Source organism: Apaloderma vittatum, unplaced genomic scaffold (genome assembly GCF_000703405.1).
Source record: "Apaloderma vittatum isolate BGI_N311 unplaced genomic scaffold, ASM70340v1 scaffold41419, whole genome shotgun sequence".
In the NCBI taxonomy this organism is placed as follows: domain Eukaryota; kingdom Metazoa; phylum Chordata; class Aves; order Trogoniformes; family Trogonidae; genus Apaloderma; species Apaloderma vittatum.
In genome coordinates, this window is record NW_009735482.1 from 38,161 (window position 1) to 61,003 (window position 22,843).

Genomic DNA, 22,843 nt, shown 5'->3' on the forward strand with positions numbered 1-22,843 from the left:
AAATAACTGTCAGTGGAGCAGCTTGCAAGCTCCTTATTTTGATATTAAGATCCACCCATTTCATGATGTCCCAGTATTTGACAGATCACTGCCAGCTGCCCATCTGGCGAGCTGTGGTTGCAGGTCATCCAAGATCAACGCACAGATATCTTAACTGGGTGCTGCCGAGAGAACGGCTGTCATAAACAAATTGCTGGGCCTGCTTGGGAATGAGCAGCAGGAGAAAATGAATGAAGATCCTGACAGTGCATCAGTGTCCTGACAAGGAAGGAATGAATATCGAGAAATATATATATAGGAAACTGCAGCAGCATAGCGCGATCAGAGAGAAGGGGCATTTGAAAGACAACCATGTTGCACTAGCTCAGGCAGCTGCAATCAGGGATTGCAATCCTGTCATTTCCAGTGCAAGAGGAAAGGAGGGACTAGCAGGAGAAATCAGGCTTCCTAACCTAAATGGAGATGGGCTGGAGAACTCTGCGATATCTGGACCACGAGACAAGCAGCTCGATGGGGAGCCCTGGTGCTCGGCAAGCATCTGCAGTCTTGGGCAACCAAATGGTCTAGTTTGGTTGGGATTTCTGCCGTCCTTCAGGGACATCGCAGACTTTCATAACCTGGCTGTATCATACCACAGTGCTTCCACTCAGGGATACATTTCTAAATGTTGGGCAGGTCACTTTTTGGGCAGCTTAACCAGTGAGACTCGTGGTGACCAACCATGCTGTACACTTTTAAATGCATTTGGATGCTGGCGATTTGGTGGCCCCTGTGGTTACTCACCCAGGAGCTGGTTGGCAGATGAGGTGGTGAGGTTGAACTGCTGCTCCAGGTACTTTCCCAGGAAGGCGGCGAAGCCGGCCACCACCGCGATCTCCATGCAGGCTGCCAGGATGATACAGGTGAAGACGGGATTGGAGAGCAAGTGCTTAGTTACTTTGGGGATCACTAGAAAAGAAGAAAAAGGGAGAGGTGTTTTTGTGTAGGTTCTGCTCAAGATGCTGGAGGTGCCTTGCCGCTCTCCTGCAGGAGAAACTCACTTCAGATTAGGACTGATTTTCTATTCTGTACAGACAAGCTGGGTGAAAATCTGGCAACACAAGAACACAGTGAAACAGCAGAACAGCATCATCTAAAGATGCAGATTCCTCAAGGTGCAAAAAAAGTCACCTGTCATTATATCTTTGTAAAGGATGAGTGTTTTCCAATACTGATTTTGTTCCCCACTGGGGAAGGGAACAAACTCTAGTAATCTCTTTCTCCTTCTCTTTTCCCTACCTGCTTCTCATGAGCAACACTAAGCCAGCCAAGGGGTGTCATGAGTACTGTACTCGGTGCTACACAAATCCTTCCAAGCTTCCAGACATGAGCTAACCCAGCTCACACTTGGCCTTACCTTCTCCTTCAGAAGCAGATTTGCTTCATTTCCTTACTCCCACATAACACTGGCTCACTTGCAGAACATCTGAGTGCAAGCTGAAATCCTCCTGCTTAGCCTGAGGGCACGGCCACTCATGGGCATAAGGGACCTCATGCCCGGGACAGGCACATTGGCCTGTGTGTTCCCACAACCCAGAGCTTTGCCAGCCAAGCAACGCCTTCCATACAGACCTTACCAGCCTTGGGGGCTGCAAAGGTGGAAGAGGACAAGCTGAGCGATTTGCTGCGCGAGATGCACACACCCTTGTCTTAGTTTCATTGATCCCTTGGCTCCTCCCTCCTGAATCATTAGTGCCCAGAGTCCTCTTCTCCAAGCCTGTCTCTATTTCTGATAAACAAACAAGAGTTACCTTACAAAGGGAAATCTGGCTAATGAATCAGATAGCACATTTTCTACTTCAGCGAACATTTTAATTATTGCCGAGATAACACAGCTTGAAGAGGAAAGCATCCCACTACAGAAGAGAGCTTTGCTTTGTCTCAATGTCTGATGACTAATTTCTCCCTGAATTAAATGTGAAAATCATTAAGTTTGAAAATTACCTTACTGAAGTGTAGTGAAGCCTCAATGGACCCCTATTTGCATTTTGAAAATCCATCCCCCACATCCCCTATGGTGTAGCGGGGTCTGGCAGGTTACAGTTTTCTCTGATGTTAGCTTCTGTTTTTCCCTAGGGCTTTTTTTTTGGTGTAAAATCTAATTGCACTGGCCTCAGCAAGCGAATGCACAGCTCTTTGTCAAGGCTCTGCTTGGGTCCCCTTGGTTCATTTTTGGGGAGGGTGGAAAAGTATTGTAATTACGCTTGATCTGACATTTTTGGAAGGGGCCACTCCACAGCTTCTGGTCTCTTTATATCACAAATGGTTTTTCACACTGTATAAAATTCTTGCTTCCTGAGGATTTGCTGAACATAACAAAGGTGCAGGAGGCATAGTATTTTATAGCATAAGAGGAAAAAAAAGTGAAAAAAATACTAGGAGGGAGGAATGGGCCTGGGGGGATTCAGACATGGACAGACCTCAGAAGCTACCTGCTGCCTCCTTCAGTTCTTTGGTGGCCACCTACAGAATTTCCTCTTCTTGCCAGGAAAAGGAGGGAAAATGTAAAGGTAGACTTGGCAGCAGTGAACTTCAAAAGCCATATTTAAGGTATTAACGCCCGTTGTGCCTCTGGAGTTCAGTTTGTTTGAGATTAATGGATTCCTTGAGATGCAGCTTTGGGCCAATACAAAAGCAGGTCTACCTCTAACTATCCACCAAATAATAACAGTGACTCCCTGTGTTTTGCAGAAGGGAGTTAATCGTGGACGTCTGATGTTCTGTTTGAAGTTGGCAAGGCTGGCATCCAACCACCATGCATCACCAAGGTCAAAATCCATCCTTTGGACTTGGTGATGGACAGCAATTGTTTTGCAGTCTCATCACGTTGTTGGTGCTTCTCTTCCCTGTGTGCCTGCCTGTGAGTTTTCTGGGAAGATCCTGTTCTCCACTGCATGTTTGACCACCCTCTGCTGCAACAGGGCTCTGTACCAGCTGGAGGGCAGAACACAAAACTCAGTGCAAAGAGTGCAGGGGCAATGCAGGCAATACTTGGCAGCCTCCATCATCTCCTCAGCCAGGGCCAGCTCATTCCCTTCCACTTTTTAAGGGAAGTGACAGGAGGATCCCCACAGAAATGAATATCCTTTCATCTTCATACTGCCATCCATTAAGATGAATCATTTGACACCTGCTGCTGCCTTCTCTATCTCAGTTCTTGGGGCGAAATACCTCTGGGAACAAGATTAAAAGTCAGCAGTGAAGTTTAAAAATCTCTCAGTAGACTAGAGTGACGTGCTTTCAGCTGCCTGGCATATGGTGCTGGGTACAAAGGGGGAATGGAAAATGTCTGACTGGGGACAGTAAAGCCCTGAGGAACACAACAGCTAAGGATGGCACTTCTTCACTGGAGCCAATCCCAGCAAAGTCAGGATAAACGTTACCCTGTACCTTGTTGGCCCAAAGGTTAGCTGCACACTTTGTAGCAGCACCTTAGAGCTATAGATCTGAGGTTGAAGCCCGTTTGGCAAATGGAAAAAATGCCTTTTGCATTCAAAAGAGTTTTAAAAATATACTTGGAGAACCCATGAGCTGTATCAGACATGGCACAGAAAGACTCATCCTCCCATGTTCAGTAGGACCAGCTCATTTAACATCGTTATCCCAATGTATCCAAGACAATATAGAAACGACAACAGAAAAGTGATTCTCAATGTCATGGCGAGATAGAATGAGAAGAACAAGAAACATTAGACCTTTTCTACTGCTGAAGTACTTAAAACCCAACTCTTCAGATCATCCACATGCAGCGCAGGTCATCGGATCATTCAAAGGTTGGAAGGGACCCAAAGCTCTGCCAATCCCTCAAATTCCCACTTTTGAACACCCCAAGCAACACCCGTGCCAAGGCATCAATCATCCTCCTTATCTCCTGCTGTGGGGACAGCTGTGGGTGACAGGTCATGGGCTTGACAAGCAAACACACGTACGAGCACCAAGTAGCTTTGATTTGTCACTAAACATTGGGGAGTACCGGGGATAATTGGCAAGCTCATTACATGAGGTTTAACTACTCTCCAGAAACGACAAACTATAATCATCATGCTGGCACTTGAAATGAATTGTTCAGAACATTGCAATCACGAAGGCCCCTTTTTCAAGTTGGAGCACCCTACGGAGTCATGTTTTCAATTTGCAGTAAAGATGAGGAACACAGAAGGCAAAGTAATAAACTAAAGGGAGGTTTACAGCCCAGTCCACCTAGGACAGTGTGGCGAGGGAGAGGCGAGATGTCGCGTGGAGCCAAAATACTACTTTCTAATAGCAACGTAGGCAGCAAGTCTCAGATCTGAATAGAGAATAAAAAGTAAAATCTCCACCTGGCTTGGAAGAATAAGGAGTGAAGAAAACAGTGCAGGCACCAAGAAGAAAAAGCTTCCTGGAAAGAGGTAGCTCCTAGAAAATAGAAGATGGGTAAGGCAAGAGATGCTGAAGATGTATCAGATGAGTTTAATAAGCTGAAGTCCATGTAGTCTTGGCAAAATTTGTATCACAAAGAATATGAAGGAAAAGGATTATACCTATGTCACAGAGTCTTACTGACAGGTACAAGCTTAAAGCAACAGCAGTGTTCTCATGGATGGAACGCAGGTCCTTCCAGTTTATCATCTTGCCTCCAGCAACCACCTTTGCTCGATTTCAGAGGGGCACATAAGCCTCATTCTCCCGTGTTGTGGAGGTCATGGCAAGGCACAGTATCCTCTTGGAGACAGACATACTCTGCCTGCCCTCAGCTGCTGCTCAGTTTCTGCCCCAAAGTTAGCTCAGTCGGTTTGAGCATGGTGCTCATAACACCAAGGTCGTGGGTTTGATCTCCGTTCGCTCCCCATGTGTTGCCGTATCTAGTTGAGAGGCGTCCCTGCCCACGACAGGGAGGTTGGATTAAATGATCTTTAAGGTTCCTTCCAGCTTAGTCCATTCTATGATTCTGTGAAGGCTGAAGACTTCTGATTTAATCAAAGCTTCTGATTACAAGGATGTTGGCTTTGAAACAGTCAAGAACCTGCCAGCAAAGCCCACATCCTCATGAAATCCAAGCCAAAAGAAACTCAGAGACTGACAGGACCAGGATGTGGAGCTTTTTATGATCAGCTGCCTCCCCGTTATCTACAATTAGGATTTCACAGCAAGCCTTTTAGATCTTGGTAGGGAGCCAAGACCCAAATCCAAACCAGCATTAAGGTCATGGTACCCATCTGGATGAGGGCCAAAGACTCGCTGCTGTAGCCATGAATGAAGGTACAGATGAAGCCCTTTCCAAAAGGTTGTCACTATGGCTTGTTAGAGCTGTGAATTTAAAACTACTTGTATTAGACCTTAATCCTGCTCAATCCTGCTTCATCTGAAGACTACAGGCTCTCCATGGCCCAGGAACCCCCCGCACAGCTGTGAGCTTCTGACAGTGCTGTGGGTCTGCTCCCAAAGAGCACTTCTGGGGAGAGAAATCTAGGATTCAGAGCAGCTCCCTCCCCAGGTATGCAGCAGATTGGTACACAGAGCAGGAAGGAACTAAACAGGAGACAAGACAGCTGTCAGCTGTACATCCCTCTTGGAAATGAAGCTGGACAGAAACCAAAATGTTTCCAAATTTAGGGAATTTGCAGTTTTGAAATTCATTTAATTCCACTGTGAGTTTTCTTCTAATTCATTTCAAATGAGCTTCTCTCTCCCAACCTGAAGGATTCTGTATCAATTTCAATCCTTTTAGGTTTTTAATCTCTCTTGCTAGGCAGACAGGCAGAATTTAATGAATTTCTGCTTTAAATCATTGCAAAACAAAATGCATTTACAGCAGAATGTTTCAGGGGTGTTAAAGATAAAGCCAAGGAAGCATTCTGAAACCAAATTTCATTAGAACTGACCACTCAATTCAGTAAAAGTGACATTTCCATATGAAAAAAAGAAAGAAAGTGATTTTAACAAAATATTTCCGAGCACGTCGTGGAGCAGGTGGCAGGTTAGATGCAGCGTGTTAACACCAAGAGGGAGGGCAGATGCCAGACAGGCGAGAGCAAGAGGGCACCAGTGTCCTGACACAGCTGAGCATCATCTCTAGCCCGAACAGCAGAAATGTCTCCAAAGCAGACCAGACGTAGGAAAGCAAAGCTGTGCCCCTAGCACAGCAAGGACTGCTGCAACCCACGCCTGAAGTAGTTTCACAGCCCATACTGCGAGTGCAGGGCTGGGACAACCCTGCCAGGCTGCCAGCTGAGAGCAAAGAGCAATGGCAGCTTTTAGCCCTCCTCTCTCTGCTATTAATCCCTCACTTCCCCGTGCTCCCAAATGGATTTGTGTTGCTTAACTGAAATACCAGTCAGGTAAAGCAGCACAGCATTCATATGTCAGTTTAGCAATGGTAAGTACCTCCCAGGACTGTCCCTGAGCCACTGTGCAGCCGCCAGCCCCGCTGTGCTGCGGTGCCATGGGGCAGCTGCCTGCAGCCTCTGCTGCCTCTGATTGTCTCTTCACCTTGTGCCGTTCAAAGGCACAGTCTTATTTCAAGTTTGAAGCTCGTCTTAAGGATGCTTCTCTTCCTGGCTACCTCGCATGAAGAGATGCCACGACTGCCCAAAAGTTGGGCCCTCCCTTCTGTTTAGACCTTGATAGAGATGTAAAAGACTTTGAGTGGGTTGCTTTTACATTGGCCCTGGCTTTTCTGCATGCTAAGGCTAGAGACAGGCATGGAATCTCACCCAGCCCTACATGTCACTGCCTTTCAGCAAATCTTGTGGTGTCTTGAGCATCCTCCCACGTGCCAGCCATGCCATGTCGCTAGGTGACAGCCGTGACCCAGCTGGGACCACCCTGCTTCTTCTCCTGCTGTGCCCACTCGACTTGCAGCTGTCTCAGCAATGTTTGGAAAAAACATAATAAAAAAATAACTAAATCTCTTCAACAGCCAAAAAGGAGACTCAGTCCAGCGTCTGAGGATACACCACTGATACACAGCGTGTTCACACAATCAGTTCAGAGAAACAATTCTTCCTCCCCGTACTGTGCACAGGAGATGGATGTTCCCATACAGGGACTCATGCCCAGCACACACCTGCCCAGGACCAAGCTGCAGAGGCAACACTTGCTAAAAAGGATGCAGAGTTATGGCCATACAAACCCTGATGAGCATTTCCACCCACAGTCCTACCCTACATATGGGTACATCCTCTGCTGTTAATCTGCGCAAACACACGAAAACTCCAAAGCCTATGATAGGACAGAAAACGTGATTATGCAGGCACATGTATATTTTTAACCTCTGTATGTAATTACTAGCCCGTTTTATCCAAGGAAAAAGGCTAAATAGTCTAAATTTCCCCAAAGGACAGAGATTAAGGATACTAGGTCTCAGCACACAGCAATGCACATAATGTATTTCAGCTGCTGGCAAAACAATGTAGATGCACAGCAAGATCCAACCCATCACCTTAACCACTGCTCACGAGGAACGAGCGAGGAAGCACTTCTGCCTTTCCTTGCGGTATGTGCCTGACCATTTCCTCCAGGCAGGCACTTCAGCCAACACGACTCCTGACCATGTTCCAGCTGTGACAATAGTGGCAAGGGACTTGAAAGAAGCTGTCAGCTACCGAGACGGTGTCGTCTGTGACAACCTCAAAGGCATAACTAAAAAGGTCACCCTCTCATCTTATTTGTTGTGATGTAAATTGTAGAAGTCCATGCTCAGAGAGACTCTTGGGATACTGACTGATCTGAAATGGGGTTACCTGCAACAAGAAGGCTAACGCAGCACCTCCTGATGTAATCAACACTTTGAAGCATATGGATGTGGCAATTTAAGTTCTCTCCTTCAATGAGCAACAGATGCTCACAGGAATCCCCTCATGGCCTCCCTGTGTGCAGGAAACTCAGCTTGCTCAGCACCATCCTTGGGCTGAATTGCTGCCCCTCCATGCAGCACGGACACGCCGTATTCTTTCATTTTCCTATATGAAAACCTGCAAAAACTTCCAGAGCCCATTACAAAAACTCAGTAGCCAGGAGCAGGTGCTCTGACGAGTCCATGACAAAAGCACAGAACTATCCAGACGGATGTATCATGGGACAAGCCCATTCCTCAAACCTGAGAAAATCCTTGTAACAAAGATGAAAGGATGAAGAAATTAATTTTACTGACAAATTTTCAAACAATTTATCCTTTTACCTTTCCTTTGAATGTTCTCATCAAATCAAAATTTCACATCTTTGACCTTCCCTTAATGAACAACCACATCAACTATTCAAGGCATTTTTCTATTTAAGAAAACACTTTTTTCCCCAAAGCCTCTTTTTCCTTCTAACCCACACCTCGTTCAACTCCCAATTAAGGTGACTGCACAGGGAGTAAGAGATTTTTGTCCTCATTTATCTGAACGCATTAGGCAGTAATGAAACCCGTTCTGCTATGGTGACAGAGAGTGGGAAGCAACCATCAGTGCTACAGAACCACCCTTTCGGATGAAGGATTTTCCAGTGCAGCCTACAGAAAGGATATCTGCCCACACTCTCCCACAAAATGCTGAATCCTTAGCTGACCTGGGAGCTGGGTCCTTTTCCATCGCTGCAGGATGTGACGTGGGGTTTTCAACTTTAATTTGCTACAAGCCATGCCCTGCCACTTCGCTGCTATTCTGGGCTGGTATTTTCCTCATCCCAGTTTAAGAGCTGTGGTGGTGCCCAGCACTCGTTGCTTTGTATCTGGGATTGCACCAAGCTGCAGCCTACGTGCCAGAAGCTCCCTATTTCTTTTAAGCACCCTTGCTGACTTGTTCCCTGTTTTGGGAGGCAGAGGGGAGCAGGACAGTAGCCTAGCGAGAAGTTACCAAATTGCTCTGGTAATTGTGTTCCCCTTCGTATTTTTTTTTAGCAGCTCTACAGGACTATTGTGTGTTTCCGAGGCTTTGTGTTTTAAAAAAAAACCCTAAACATTTCAAGTGGAACAAAGTCTCTCTTTAAAATGAGGACAATGGCAGAGATAATCAGAAGCTAGTGACCCAAATTTCAGGATACTGAGTTTTTTGGAGGGTTTTTTGTGGGTAGAAGTAGATAGCCCAAACCAGAGACCAATTATAAATTCGACCAGCTGTTAAGCTCTTGCCGACTCTCACAGAAAACGTAACGAGAGCCAGTGCCTCACCTCGGAGCTGCTGGAAGCAGGTCGTGCTGCTCTCCCCGTCCAGCGCGTGCCGCAGGACCCCGTTGCTTGGCTTGGGTCTCTCGTAGTCCCTGTCGGGGAGCATGGCCTGCTCGCTCTCCCCGGCGTGCTCCGGCCGCGGGGGCAACGACTGCGGGAACCCGAACATCGGCAGGGACGAGAAGAAGAGTAAGGCACCACACAGCAGGAAGCCTCCCCACCACGCACCAATCCACCGAGGGTCGTCTGGGGTTATGTCCAGCTTACCTGCAAGGGCACACACACACGTCAAATGGCTTGGCCATGGGGAGGGGAAGACAACAGCGTTAATGATCCTCTAGGCTGGAAGATGGTTGTGGGGGGCTTTGTTGGCTGGTGAGGGGCTCCCAGACACAAGGCAAGGACCCACAGTGCATCCCACACCCGTACTGTGGGAGCCATGGGTGCAGAATGACCTCCACGTCCAAGACGTCCTTAGGACAAGCAACCCATCACCTTGTCCATCCAGCTTCTGCAACACCCTAAAATCAGAGCTTTTCCCCAGTGTCTTTGGCTCTGCCAGTTCTAAGAAGCTGCCATATACCAGTCAGTGTCCCCTGTGCTGGCATCAACGTTTTGGACATCACTGTCCCAGAGTGTCAAAGGTGCACGCAGAGCTGACATATCTGCTGGCACAAAGACCTGCATGGAGAAGCAGCAGCACAGACAAGGACATTGCATCTCCATCCTGGCTCACTCTTTATTTCCAGAAGGTCAGTGCTCTCCCTGCTTTGAATTCACAGCCCTTTTCAGCAAAGGAGAGATGGGCATTTGGGCTTTATGGGCACCTGTGACAGTGTGGAGGGTGAAGCACTCCTAGATATTGGAAAAGAAACCCACCCACTGCATCAAATGGGCTCAGAAATGTAGAGAAATCACCAGAAGATGAAGAAAGCAATGCAAAAGATAAGAGTTTTACGGAGGCCATCACTCAACAGAGATAAGGAAAAAGAAGGCTCTGGAGTCAGTTTGGGGGATTAAAAATAAGTGGTAGGAGAGAAGAAACTGTGTTCCTAACAGCTGTCTGACTGCCACAGCCGCTCAGCAAGCCAGTGGAGGGTGCCCACCGACCGGAGCCGACTCCCGAGAGAGACCCGGCTCCGCGTGGCTGGAACAAGCTCCTCCGCTCATGATGTCTGTCTGGTTACTGTCACTCTGAAAAATCTGTCTCAAGTGAGGCAATCAAGTTGTGTCTCAAGCAGAGAGGGAAGGAAACTCTTTTCTCCTTAGGGAAAATAACATGCAGCTCTCATATATAAAAGTTTGAAAAACAGTGGTTTAGTGGGATTGGATTTTTCTGCTATTTGCTCCTGCCTGAAGTGCATTTTTTTCAGGTTCTTGGGAACACAGCCACGTAAAAAGCCACGTAAATCACAGTCTTCTTCACAATTCCTTCCTAAAACAGGTCCTGTATAGAGGGCAGCAGAGTGCCCTGGCATCCCACATCTCCTGCCCAAAACAGGGAGCGGGACAGGGCTCTGGAGCTCAGGTTCCTTGTGCTGCCCGGAGCTGCAAGGCAGAGCCAGCTGCAACCTGGGAACACTTTCCCATATAAAAATAGACAGAGGCCACGTGTGCCCCAGCCTTCACATGACAGTGATGGACTATGGCCAAAGCCAGCTGGACCTGCAGCTGGAAAGTGCTGTAACCTCTCTGTGACCTGCTGAGCCATGGACCCTCCAGGCTTCTCAGTGATAACACTCCACCATTCCCCTCTGTGGTTCCGTATTTGTCTGGCACTTTTTGAGCTGTAAATTCAAAGAAACGTCTTACGCTAAAAATGGCCAGATAGCATCAAATCAACTTTTTTAGCTAGGCCTGCATCTTGCCTCTGATGGTAACCAGCTGCAGATGCCCAGAAAGCCCACAAGAATAAAGTCAACATATACATGATATTATTCTTGTGACTTGTGGCTCAAGTCTTCCTAAACTAGAAGTGCTGACATTTCAGTTTTTCTTCTATAAACTCATCCAACTGTTTTTTAATCCACTTGTAGACTTTTAATACCCTAGAGTAAGAAGTTCCATAGCTTCACCTACTGGGAGAAGAAATATCTTCTTCTGCACATTCATATTTTAGAGTAAATCATTCTTAGTGGTCAAATATCTAACTGAGTTCAAACAAGCTCCTCTGCCTCCAGGACCCAGCACTTCTTTGCCATATCTTTGCTAAAGCCAAGGAACGAAAAGGAACCATGTGATGTGTGACCAACGTGCAGATAAAAGCCTCAACTATAAAAAAAGATAGCACTTTCCTGCTCATTATTTAGGTTTCTTCAGCTCCCATGTGCATGCAAGACCAAGAAAAGGCAGTAGAACTTTTCCAGGTCTGCACAATTCTGTTTCGAGTCTTGCAAGGTCCAACTCCATCCTAACTCACGCTATGGATGAATTTGCAACACCATAGAACTGGAATGGGAAAATAACCCTGCGGCAGGATAAGAGCCTGCGGGACCAGACAGAGCTGAGAACTGTGGAAAAATCAGCTGAACAACTGAGGGAAAAGCAGGAGGCGTCAGGCCTGAACCAAAGGGCTTAGGGAGCAGCAGAGAACAGCCTGTTTCACATTGCCCTCTAATGGCAAAGACCGCGTAGTGCAGGTAGCAATAAAAACGCAATTTCCCCATGTTTTTCTTAGTGACCAAAACTGCATTTTGCAAACAAATTGCTTTAACCTAAGCGCAAAGACAAGGTGAGCAATAATTAGCACTAGTTCAGGGAGGATCAATAATGCTGCTGGACTGACCCTGTCCATCCAAATAGGGTCATTTGCAGAAGCTGCTGGGCATAGGTCTTACTAGTGTGCCTCCATCAGGGAGCCCGACAGCCCTCCCAGGTCCTGGGCACAGCAACTCTCCAGATTTCAACCCATGCTCTGGGCACAGCTCCTTGGCAAGACTATGCCTCAGGGCCAGCTGGGCTGCCCTGTCACAGTGATATTCTATGTCCTCTAACATTTGGGTTGAAACTCATAAATGCCCCATAAAAGGGAACGAATTTTAGCTACTACAAAACTGTTATCTACAGGGATAGAGTTGAAAACTTTTGAATCCCAGTCATAAAACCCTTCTAAAAGTGACACCCATACATGCAACAGACACTCAGGATGGAATGAGAGGCAGTTTCCTGCTTCTAAGCATCAACATTTTTGTCCCGCTGGTACAACATTAGCATATTTGATCTGAAATCAAACCCAGTTCTCCTTACTTGTGTCAATGAAGACAGCATCCACATAGATTTTGGTACAGAAGGAGCCCAAGATAAATCCACAGGCTGGTCCAAATACCAGCATCGTAAACAGGATCCCTACAAGGAGAGAGAAAAAAGAAAATTAGTACTGGGCTCAGGTTATTCATTGCAAGTTATTCTGCTTGTCTCCTGCAAGATGCTATTGCCGTACTGATGCCAAATAAATAGAGATATGTCTCTGTATCGAACGCTTCAGGCAAAAGAGCACCCTAAATGCTTTGTGCTTTTCCATATGTCTTCAGGAAAAAGAATAGATGGAGCTGTGACAATACTGAAGGATTTCTATCAAGCTGAGAAGGCAGTATGGATGTATACTGTGTTTTTGTTGGCTGGCTGCTCTAAAAGATGTCTTACTCAAAAGCAGAAGGTGAAGCAGACCTGCCTTTCCCCCACTGGGAAGTCTTTACCTTTGCCATCTCCAGATAAATTCCTCGTAGACAGAGAGCTTTTCAGAGTTTAGGGGCAGCAAATTTCAGACTGCTGGGTAAAGTCCTTTTACAGAAGTAGGAGCACTCTCAAGTCTGTGAAGCCCTTCTCCCCATCATACTCTTGTGGCAAGTATTCCCCAAAGCATGTGGCTCTTCCAGCCTCTCACAACTGCTCACTGCTCCTGCAAAACCTGCACAAAATTGCCAGTGTTGTGCCAGGTGAAGAGCTGTTGTGAACAAATTACTTATTTGCTTCGCTACAATATTTAGAAGCATTTATTCTCACTCTCATTTTGGCCCTGAAACAGGAATGCTACAGGCACACCGCCAACTCTCAATTATCCAGGGCAGAAAGGCAGGAAAACACAAGGATAATCCAGAAAAAGAAGCAGAAAAGACAACACAAAACATTGGTAAATTAGACAATAGGAACATATTTGGTGCCTTCACATTTGGGACAGAAAAATAAAAAAAAAACCTCCCTAAGGACCCTTGTAAATGGCTTTCTGAAGGAAGGAGGGGCAAGCCTGAGGAGCACAAAGCAGAGCAAGTGCCTGCTTTTTCTCTCTGGGGCACAGCATTGCTGATGGACCCGTGTGCCCAGTGCGGGGGGCAGTTCTTCAGCACCCTCAGCCAGCGATGTGCCAGCCTGTGCTGGCACCAGTCTTGGTGTTGCTGCACTTCAAAAATAGCCCACAAAGGAGCTTATTCCCATCTGGGTGCTTTGCTTGCTCTCCTTCAGCAGTGGGGTACATCCCGTGTCTCTCTCCAAATCTCTCCAGGGGTGCCGCCTGGCATCTCGGTGGATTTGTAATGCATTTCATCATGGTTATCTCAGCCCTCGAGTTTCTTAACTGGAAACTTTTAATTCCCAAGTTGCCTCTCTCTGTTTTTCTCAGGAGCTGGAGAAAAGATCAGCGCTGCAAAATATTCCCAGGAGACCACCAGCCCCATGCAAGGCAAACTGCAGCTGCTGCTGAGGGCTTGGTCAAGCAGAGTAAGCTGGTATGGGCAGAAATAACTTCACCTCAATTTTTAAAATGTAGAATGCAAAATAATTTCTCCAAGTTTGTGGCACTATGACTTGGCTGGACTAATAACTAGGTACAAAGCAACAGCATCTCCCACCAGCCTCCAGCACAGAAACCCAGCGTGTTAATGCCTTCACGGCTATCACCTATGGAAGCAAGAAGAAGAAACAAAGGCGGTGGGAGGAAAAAAAAAGTGTCAGGTCGTGTGAGCCACAGTAACGAGTCACTGCTGTCAGGACCGTGGCAGAAGCTGCCATTCCTTGCCCCATCTCAGCTGTGCTCGAAGCCCTAACAATGGCCCCATGTCACAACCCACGCTGCCAGCTTAAATTAGTCCCCAGGGTCTCTGCCCATGCTGTCCACGTCGGTGGTGAAGCAATCCATCTCCCGTCCCCGGGCACTGGGTGTTCGTGCCACCATCCAGCAGCGAGTCCGGCAAGTCGTGCTCCCCAAACACCATTGCTGCTCAGGGAGCCCGCACCTCGCGCCCCCAGAGATTCACAAAGCCTCACACGGGAGATCCCAATCCCTGGTTACCTGCAGAAGCACTTTGTGGGATTTAAAATGAGGGAAGAGACAAGTCAGGAGAGCAAGGAAAAGGGATTTCTTTTCCCAGCACCATCTTCCACCTTCCAAGCCCCAATTGCCCCACTCTGGGGCCTAAAAAACTTCCCGTGGCGTTTGTTAAATTTGAAGATCGTAATTTTTTTTGGTCGCTAGATGGCATTAGTGTTTGTCATTGATTCAAGAAGTGCCATCTGGGGCAGGCTGGGTGTGCAGCCCACCCCAGCTCCCCAAACCTGCTCATGTCCCTGGGGGTCCCGCCGCACTGACAGCAGGGCGCTGCGCTCACCCACCTGTCTCCCCGTGGGCAGTCAGGCTGTGCCCTTTGCCTGCTTGCATGCAGGAAACAATAGAAGTTGGAACAAATTCTTCTTAAACTGGTTCAGTTTTGCTAGTTGATGATGTTCTGCAAGTTTAACAGCTCTGGAGAACTGCACCAAAACCATCATTTGCCACTGGTGCCGACTCATGGGGTGAAGGAGGCTGAAGGACAAGAACCAATTCTAACCCTCTAGGCAACACCTTTGGAGATACCAGTCTTGGGTTCAAGGGGGACAGAAGTTTGTCCCGTGATGATCTCTGAACCACAGGCAAGGTTGTCAGACTGTGTGGATACAGGCAAAACCACAGAACTGAAGCGTGTTTCATGGAGCAAAAGGCAAGATAAAAAACGTGGAAGAAGATCACCCTTCACAAAATAACCCACAGGGAAGCAGAAGGGAGTAGGGACTTTTGAGTAGTAACCCAGCAGCAGCAGGGAGATGCTTGCAGAGGCAGTGAACCCCAAAACCCGCAAACATCAGGAAAGCTGCAGCCAGAGCAGACACACGCACCGGCACCTGCAGCAGGTGAATGCGGCCCTTCCTCACACTATTCGCACCTCAGGGCAAACCACCACTTCAGAAAAAAGCCCTGGCCTCAGCTGTTACACCACCACTTTTCACAGGCTCGCAGCTGCGAGCTGGAAAGCGTTATTTGCTCTGCAACATCCTCGCTAGAGGGCAATGTTGGATAGGGCAGCCACTGAGCAGGGAAACAAGTATCTCAGATCTTGCAATAAGAAATTATTATTCACCTCTAGGCTAGCTTAAACCCCCCTCGTGTTAATTGTGTTTTTACATTTTCTATACTTGTCATAAAGTCAAGAAAACAACTGGTTCACCCCACGCCCTTTTTGTTATCTTTTTTCAAGACTCCAACAAAATCCTGCCGTTGCAGTAATAGTTTATTTACACTTTTATCTCACAAATCAAGCAGGTTTGGGAAAAGCCCAAGGCACAGACTGTCACGATGGACAGTCTAGGGCCTGTACAGAGCCAGACCATGCTCAAGGATCAACGGAGCACACCACCGGGTACAAGAATTAGGCTATTAGGCGATTGAGATAGTGCTTGTGGTTCAACGTTTATGTGACATTGAGACCTCAAAAGGAAATCAGGCAAGCTAGAATTAGCTAAGACGTCCTTCCTCTTTTGAGAAATTCTGCATGACTGCTAGTCGCCACTGTTATTAGGAAAACTCTTCCCACATCATCCACCTGGTCATGCGACCATGAAGCTGCTGCTTAGAAGAGAAGGAGGTCCAGCAAAACCCCTTTTCCCAGTCCCGGGGTTGCTGCTAAGGATAAAGTTAAGCTTGTGCCTAGCTTTAACATCATTTGTGAGATCTTTTCCCATGTTTCCCTCTAACTCTTAGATCACCCTGAGGAGGAGTAGGGCATGTCCCCAGTGTCACTGGCCCTACACAAACCAGTGGAAACTAGCATGGAAAAAGTTTCTCCTTTGTGCAGTTTGGTGGTAGTTTTATTTTTAATCTTAGAATTAACATTTTTTTAATTCTTACAAAATTATGGCAACTCTTAGAAATACTCAAAGAGATTCAAATTAAAAAAACCACAATCCTGCTTTGGGACAACTCAAAACACTTTGTCTGATAACTCACAAATACTGCGTTTCAGTTCAGCCTTTTTTAAAACGCAATTACATTTCCTTTTGAAAACAGATAACCATTTTCAGCTTTCCTGCTCTGTCCTCTTCACGAATCTCCCAGTCTCCCGAAAAGGCAGGAAAAAAAATCAACTCAGACTGGACTGAGAAATCAAATATTTTCCTTCCCATCTTTTCAAATGGAACAGTTTGCCAAATCCTTCTTTGTCCTGTGAACTAACAGACATTTTCCAAGGGCTGAAGAAAGAACTGGAACAGAGGGGAGCATTAGGTCTGACATTTTGTGATGGGACTTTATTACCAGCAAGGCCCAGGACTGATAATGCAGTTTTCCATCAGAGTAAAGAGAAGGAGCAGCAGCAGGTGCCACGACATCTGTGAAAAGACTGTGGCAGAGAGATGCTCAGTCAGTCATGTGAAGTGCACAAAACCCAAGTTGCAAAGACAGGGATAAAGGATGTCAATATCTCAGTAACAAAGATCTGTCCCTTGGCGATCCAAGTTGCTTTCCAGCAGCAACTGGATTCTGGAACACAATAAACGAAGCATCAACTCTAACAAATTACCTGGGGACAGTAACTCCCAACAGAAACCCTCCTGGCTAAAGGAGACCCAGTCGCTTTGCTTCAAAGCCTGAGCTGAGAATACACGGAAATTTTGGAGAGCTGCCAACAAGTGCTCGGCAAAGATGAGGTGGGTAGGTGAGACAGGAGGAGGAAGAGCAGCGTTTCCCATGGTGGGACTGCACGCAGGGCTATCAGGGCAGGAGCCATTCTTCTGACCGTAGCCACACGTTTCCCATCACACCCAGATTTCTATTTCCCAATTCCCTTCCAACACAGTGTTTCCTATATCTGTTCTCTTTTGCCTACAGGCTTCAGTTCTTTACGTGAAACCCTGAAGCAAAAATGGCCAGGAACCTGGATTTTGTGTTGCTTTATAAAGGAACCACTGTATTTTGTAAGGGGATTTATTGAATAGTGGTAGGAATGTCACAAGTAATCTATAATGTGGAGAAACAAGGAAGTGAAAAAGTCACGTTAAAGTGTCATTGTGTCCTATCTCACGTTCCTCCAAAGTCCCAATACAAAGCACTACCAGCATCTGCCATTTATTTTGCCCAATAATAGCCTATGCAACAATGTATAACAGCAGGATACATATTTCTGACTTACTCTTCACAACGTTTAGGTACAAATTAAGGCCTTCAGGAACATACATGAATCAAGATCTTTGGCTTCAAAGGAACTGGGCCAGGAACACAGGAGAAGGTGCTAAACCAAGAATTTATCCCCAAAGATATTGAAAGTTTTTGTCCTTGCCTGCCTTGATATCAAACTGGTCCAAACATCCAATCTCCTAGCCAAGACTCAGTGTCACTTCCAGATTACCAGCATGGCAACCTCCTTCATCCTTTTGCTCTGTGCATTGGGTACCACATGTCCTAACGTTCAACTTAAAGTCCAGTTTCTGGAGATACACGAGTGGGTGACTATCTCAGTTTGGTACCCAGGAATCCACCCAGCACTGCAGACCCATCTTGCAGCTCAACGTGAGCACCCTGCTGCCAGGACTGAACTGCTGTTCATATTTGTGCTAGCTGGCTTGGAGCTTACCTTGAGCTCCAGTCCCCAGTGCAAGCACACCCAGAACCCAACGGTTACCAACCTGCCTGACCTTACCAAGCAGCAGACTGAGATGCGATTGAGATGCGCTGACTTTGGAGAGCTGAGGGAGAGAAAAAAGGATGGGAAGTTACACGGAGAAACGTCGATGTTTCCCCAGTGTTGCCAGCTGTGGGACTGAGCTGGGTACGGAGCTGGATTACAGTCCCCATGGCCCCTACCCACTCGCTTCTTCCAATCCCAGGAGCCAGCATCAGCGAGAGAAGTCATGCTCCAACTGTTCCCAAAGCAAAGATTTATTGATGATGAGGAAGATTTGGTTATGATGCACTTCGGAAAAGTTTAGATAGATACGAAGTCCCCGTGCAAAGCAACCCTCTGCCAACAAAGCCCTGTAAGGCACTATGAGAATAGCCTCCAGGGACTTGCAATGCCATTTGAAGTTTGAGTCATCCAGACACTTCTGAAAAATACTGTTTGCTATTTCCACAGCAACCTGGGTCACCCCTGCAGTAACGGCTCAGTCCAAGGTGCACACGCACAGACTGTCTATTCCTCCAGGGTTTGCAGGAAGTTGAACTTGAGCACCAGGAGTTAAATAACCTCTACAATATGACTTGAAACTCTGGCAAAGCAGTGGCACTTCCAAATGGATGCATAAAACCAGGCCCTGGATGCCTAAAGCATCTTCACTGGTCTTAGCTGTGAAGCAGTTGCACATGGACCATCAGCAGTGAGTTACAGAGCTTCACAACCACGGGCAAACTGCTCGTGTGTGGAGGATCTCGTTTTATTCAGTTAGGGAGATGTCACTGACATCTGTGGGGCTTATGGTCCCCTTGAACCAGACTGCTCCTGCCTTGACATTTCCATGAAATTAAGAGTGTAGGAGGTTGTGCACTGAGCCCCTAAGGAGCAGCACACCTCCAGCAAAGCACATGGCCAAAGCAATGCCTGTTCTCTCCTGCACAACCCCAAGGGACAGCTTTGGTGGGCAAAAATCTGATCTGTTTGGAAGATGTAGGGAACTCTCCACCACAAAGTTAGTGTTGTCACTGCACCACGTAACTACATCTCCTTGAAAGAAAGGATTGGGGAGCAAAATGTGATCTCTGTCAAGTACAACAGCAACCAAGCGGTCCAGCGATAGTCAAAAAATGTACCTGTGGGGTACGCAGAGGAGGGCAGAGCACACAGACGTGTTGCCATGGCACGGGACAGCATCCCCAGCCCCCTGCCTGCTGCAGGAGCAAGCTTTTTCTAAAAGCACAAAGGGAACTGGCTTTGCAAAGCACGAGATAATCTCAAAACCCTGCTTGTCCCACATTTCCTGCTGCGTGGAAGATGGGGGCAGGCCAATGTGAAGGGATTATTGGAATACTGTAATTTGTGTGCTCTGTGACTTGCCCTTAAAGAGACAGCATCCCAGCACAGCCTGCAGGAATCAAAGGCATACTGGTACTGACTGGGGATACTGGTACTGACTGGGGATGCTGTATTCTCCTGCACATAAGGTGCTGGCCCTCGAGGGCTTGGGATAAAAGCTTCTGCACTCACCTCTCCTGGGCAGAGCCCATCACTTCAGTGGGTATTCTCTGATTTTTATCAGCAGACAAATCTTAAAAGTACACAGTAAGGGTAAAGGAACGCTGTTTCCTAGCCAGATGGCCTCTTTCCTGTGGCAAAACCTGACCGAGTCCCTCAGTGCTGCCCATCCTCCCTGGAGACAGCGTGCCCACGAGCTGTCCCGTTCCCACACAGGGATGTCTGCAGCCCCACAGAGCCCAGCAACAACGCTCAGCACCCCCATCTCTCCTTCCCAGCTTTCCTGGAAACAGCTTTCCTCTTTTACCATGGAAAGATATCATTTTTCCTGCCACTTGACTCCTCGTCTACACAACCAGCTGCCCATCACCACCTCCCGCTCCCTTATCGCTCCTGCTTATTTGCGCCGCTGTGATCAGCCGTAGGAAACTTGAATAAGTAGCGTTGGACCGACGGCGTGTTTTGCTTTGCCCTGCTTCCTCGGTGCAACCACTGAAGCGAAGGGAATATTCAGACAATCCCAACAGATGTTTCCAAGTGCCTACAGCTGTCGATTAACAAGGAGCAACTTCGGGATAATTCACTTTAATGTTTAGTCTTTGTTTTGATGGGGATCAAAGCGGTTCCAGCCCTCTGTTGGTATGAGATGATGTGGGGAAGAGGGAAGAAGTTGGGGAGTTTCTCCCATCTGTACAGTAGCACACCACACTTACTAGTTTTGCCTTCAGGAGCTCAAAAACAGTAGACCCCTAAGATTTACGTTGCTCAAGTGACGCCAGAGATTGGGAAAGGTGTCCTGGCACTCCCGAGGTAGCAAGAGACTGAATTCCCTGCTCAGCCATGACCCTCCCAAGGACCATTTGCTGTATCTCATCATTTTTCCACCTATTAACAAAGGCTAGTCCCGCCTTGCGAAGTACTGCAATATGCAAGGTATTATGCAGTGCTTTAGTAACTAGAGGCACAAAATTTATTAGAACAAATATCCAAACTTTGGTTCTGAGCATTTCTCATTGATTCCACTGTAACAGCTCACCACCTGCGTTTGTGTGAGCAATACAACACCTGGAAAAAGAACAGCGCCGCCCTGAGACATCCAATTTCTCTCTGTCAGACCCACAGCTGCTTTTGGCCAGTGAAGGAGCTCCAGCAAGCAGCAAGCCTGCAAAGCAGAGGTGTTGGATGGAATTTGACTTCTTCCATTTCCATGGGACCACTTGTGATGGGAATCCCACTCAGTATTTGAACACTCTGCCTTTAGCCAGAGTAATAAACTACCTACTTTGAAATCAGGCAGTCTTGGACAGCTCCTGTCAGCTTCTTCCCCTCTTTTCCTATAAAACCTTTCCGTCAATTTACCAAATCACTTTCCGCAGCCTGTAAAATCAGGTCCTGCTTCACGAAGATTTATTTTTTTAATGCAATCTATTCACTGCTGTACAGGAATGCTGCAGAACGACTTATCTCTGTGCTTAATAAGACTTAATGGGATGTATCTATAACTGGTTTGGGGGTTTCATTTACTTATCTAAAGGCAGGAAAAAGCACACCCATGCTACAGATACAAGAAACTTCTAATGTGATACTTCCAGGGCTTCAGAGAGCTCATGGAGGTGGCCTCCCTCCTGCCTGCTGGAAAAGACTTAACTTCTTCACAGCACAGTTCTTTATTCTGGCCTATAATCAGTGCTCGTATGTTAATTCCTGAAGAAGTTGCTAGGACTTGAAGGTACAATACATGGAGGTTTCTCCTCAGACTACCAGTATCCCTTTAAATATTGATTTCTATCAGAATTCAGGATTTCTCCAAGGAAATGTCTGCTGACTTTGAGATGAAATCTGATCCCTCTAAGCAGACATTTGTGCCTGGTGAATTACCCTGCATTTTCAATTATTACCAAGCCTTTGTTTTATCAGCAAATCCCTGTCCCCAGCACTATCAGGGATACACTTGAAAGGATCAACGTTATACCAACAACTGACAGATCCCAGGGGATCACGATGCACACACATAATGTTTGCAGAGTGGCACGAAAAGCGATCGGACTTTTGCATTAGGAGCACAAGCTCAGCATCCAGTCCCAAATTCTTTATAATGACTTGGTGCCCTTCTGACAGCCCAAACCCACACCCGTTAGCTGCCCCGTGTCCTCATTCTGGTAAGTACAGAAACAAAGAAAACCCAAGCAAAAAAACAACCAAAAATCAGCCCAGAGACCTCTTTGTATCGGTCTTTGGGTCACTGCTTTGCCCAGCTGCTGAAATAGTATCACCAACAAAGATTGCAGAGAAACAAATCACATAGTGACAAAAGCTCCACAATCTTCAAAAATTGCATTTGCAAGCAAAGCAGAAAATTAAAGTAGCTGAACTGCGACCTGGGCAAGGTAAACTACCAGGATGTTCCCTCTGCAAAAGTCTTGGGATTTCTTTGGTACCACTGGCTGACACTGGGACCAAACTGTTCCCCAGCCCAGTTTTCCCTCCGCAGCATCCCAGTACCCCTCCTGGCAGCGAGGGACAGCTCGCTGCATTGCTCTCCTTACTGATGGGAAGCTGGAGAAGAAATTTGCTTATGCTAATCAATCCCTGGCACCAGTCGTAGGAGACGCTAATCCACCAGCAATCTCCATCAGTCTCTGCATATTTAACTAAAGCAGTGAACACTCACGGAGGATTAGGAACGCAGTGGTATTGTTGTAGCAGTGTTTTCCTGCTTAAGCTGCAATCACTCTGACGCCTCATCTCCTAATATTTACATACACTCTACATATAAACAACCTGCAGAATCCATCACTCTGTGCAATCATCCCGGTCAGGCGTGGTGATTTAATAGATCTCCCTGCACCATTCCCCTCAGCCAAAATGCTTTTGTTCATGATGGTTATTCATAAAGCAGCATCCTTGAAGGTATACATATTGCTTAATGCTAATAAACGACACATCGTTTCTTCCAAGGGATTTACAGGTAGTTTGTCCAAAGGACATGCATTGCAAGAAATTAGAGACTCCATGTGGGTTAGGCAAACTCTTGAAAAAGAGCTTAATAGTCCAGGTTTCCCTTGTTTTCTCCAAAAAGCAAACAAGCAAACAAACAAAAAACCACTCAAACCCATGCCCTGTCCAGTCAAATGTATTGCAAAAAGCTGATGCTGAGCAATCTCTGAAACATAAGGACAAGACACTTGCCTCACCTACTCTGCTGGTTCACATTCTCATCCCTGAAATTTGCTTGTTATCACATTAGAAG

At 46.8% G+C, this 22,843-nt stretch overlaps 1 protein-coding gene across 1 annotated transcript in view; it reads right to left on the bottom strand.

Moving 5' to 3' along the window:
• The window catches only part of SLCO3A1 (solute carrier organic anion transporter family, member 3A1), a gene marked incomplete at its 5' end in the record, with an annotated part of 111,012 nt that overhangs the window by 14,343 nt on the left and 73,826 nt on the right, over positions 1-22,843 (bottom strand). The window contains 3 exons of the mRNA XM_009876581.1: positions 784-948; positions 9,170-9,433; positions 12,413-12,511. Of these exons, the coding sequence (XP_009874883.1) occupies positions 784-948; positions 9,170-9,433; positions 12,413-12,511 (528 nt within the window). The remainder of the gene's footprint in view (positions 1-783; positions 949-9,169; positions 9,434-12,412; positions 12,512-22,843) is intronic.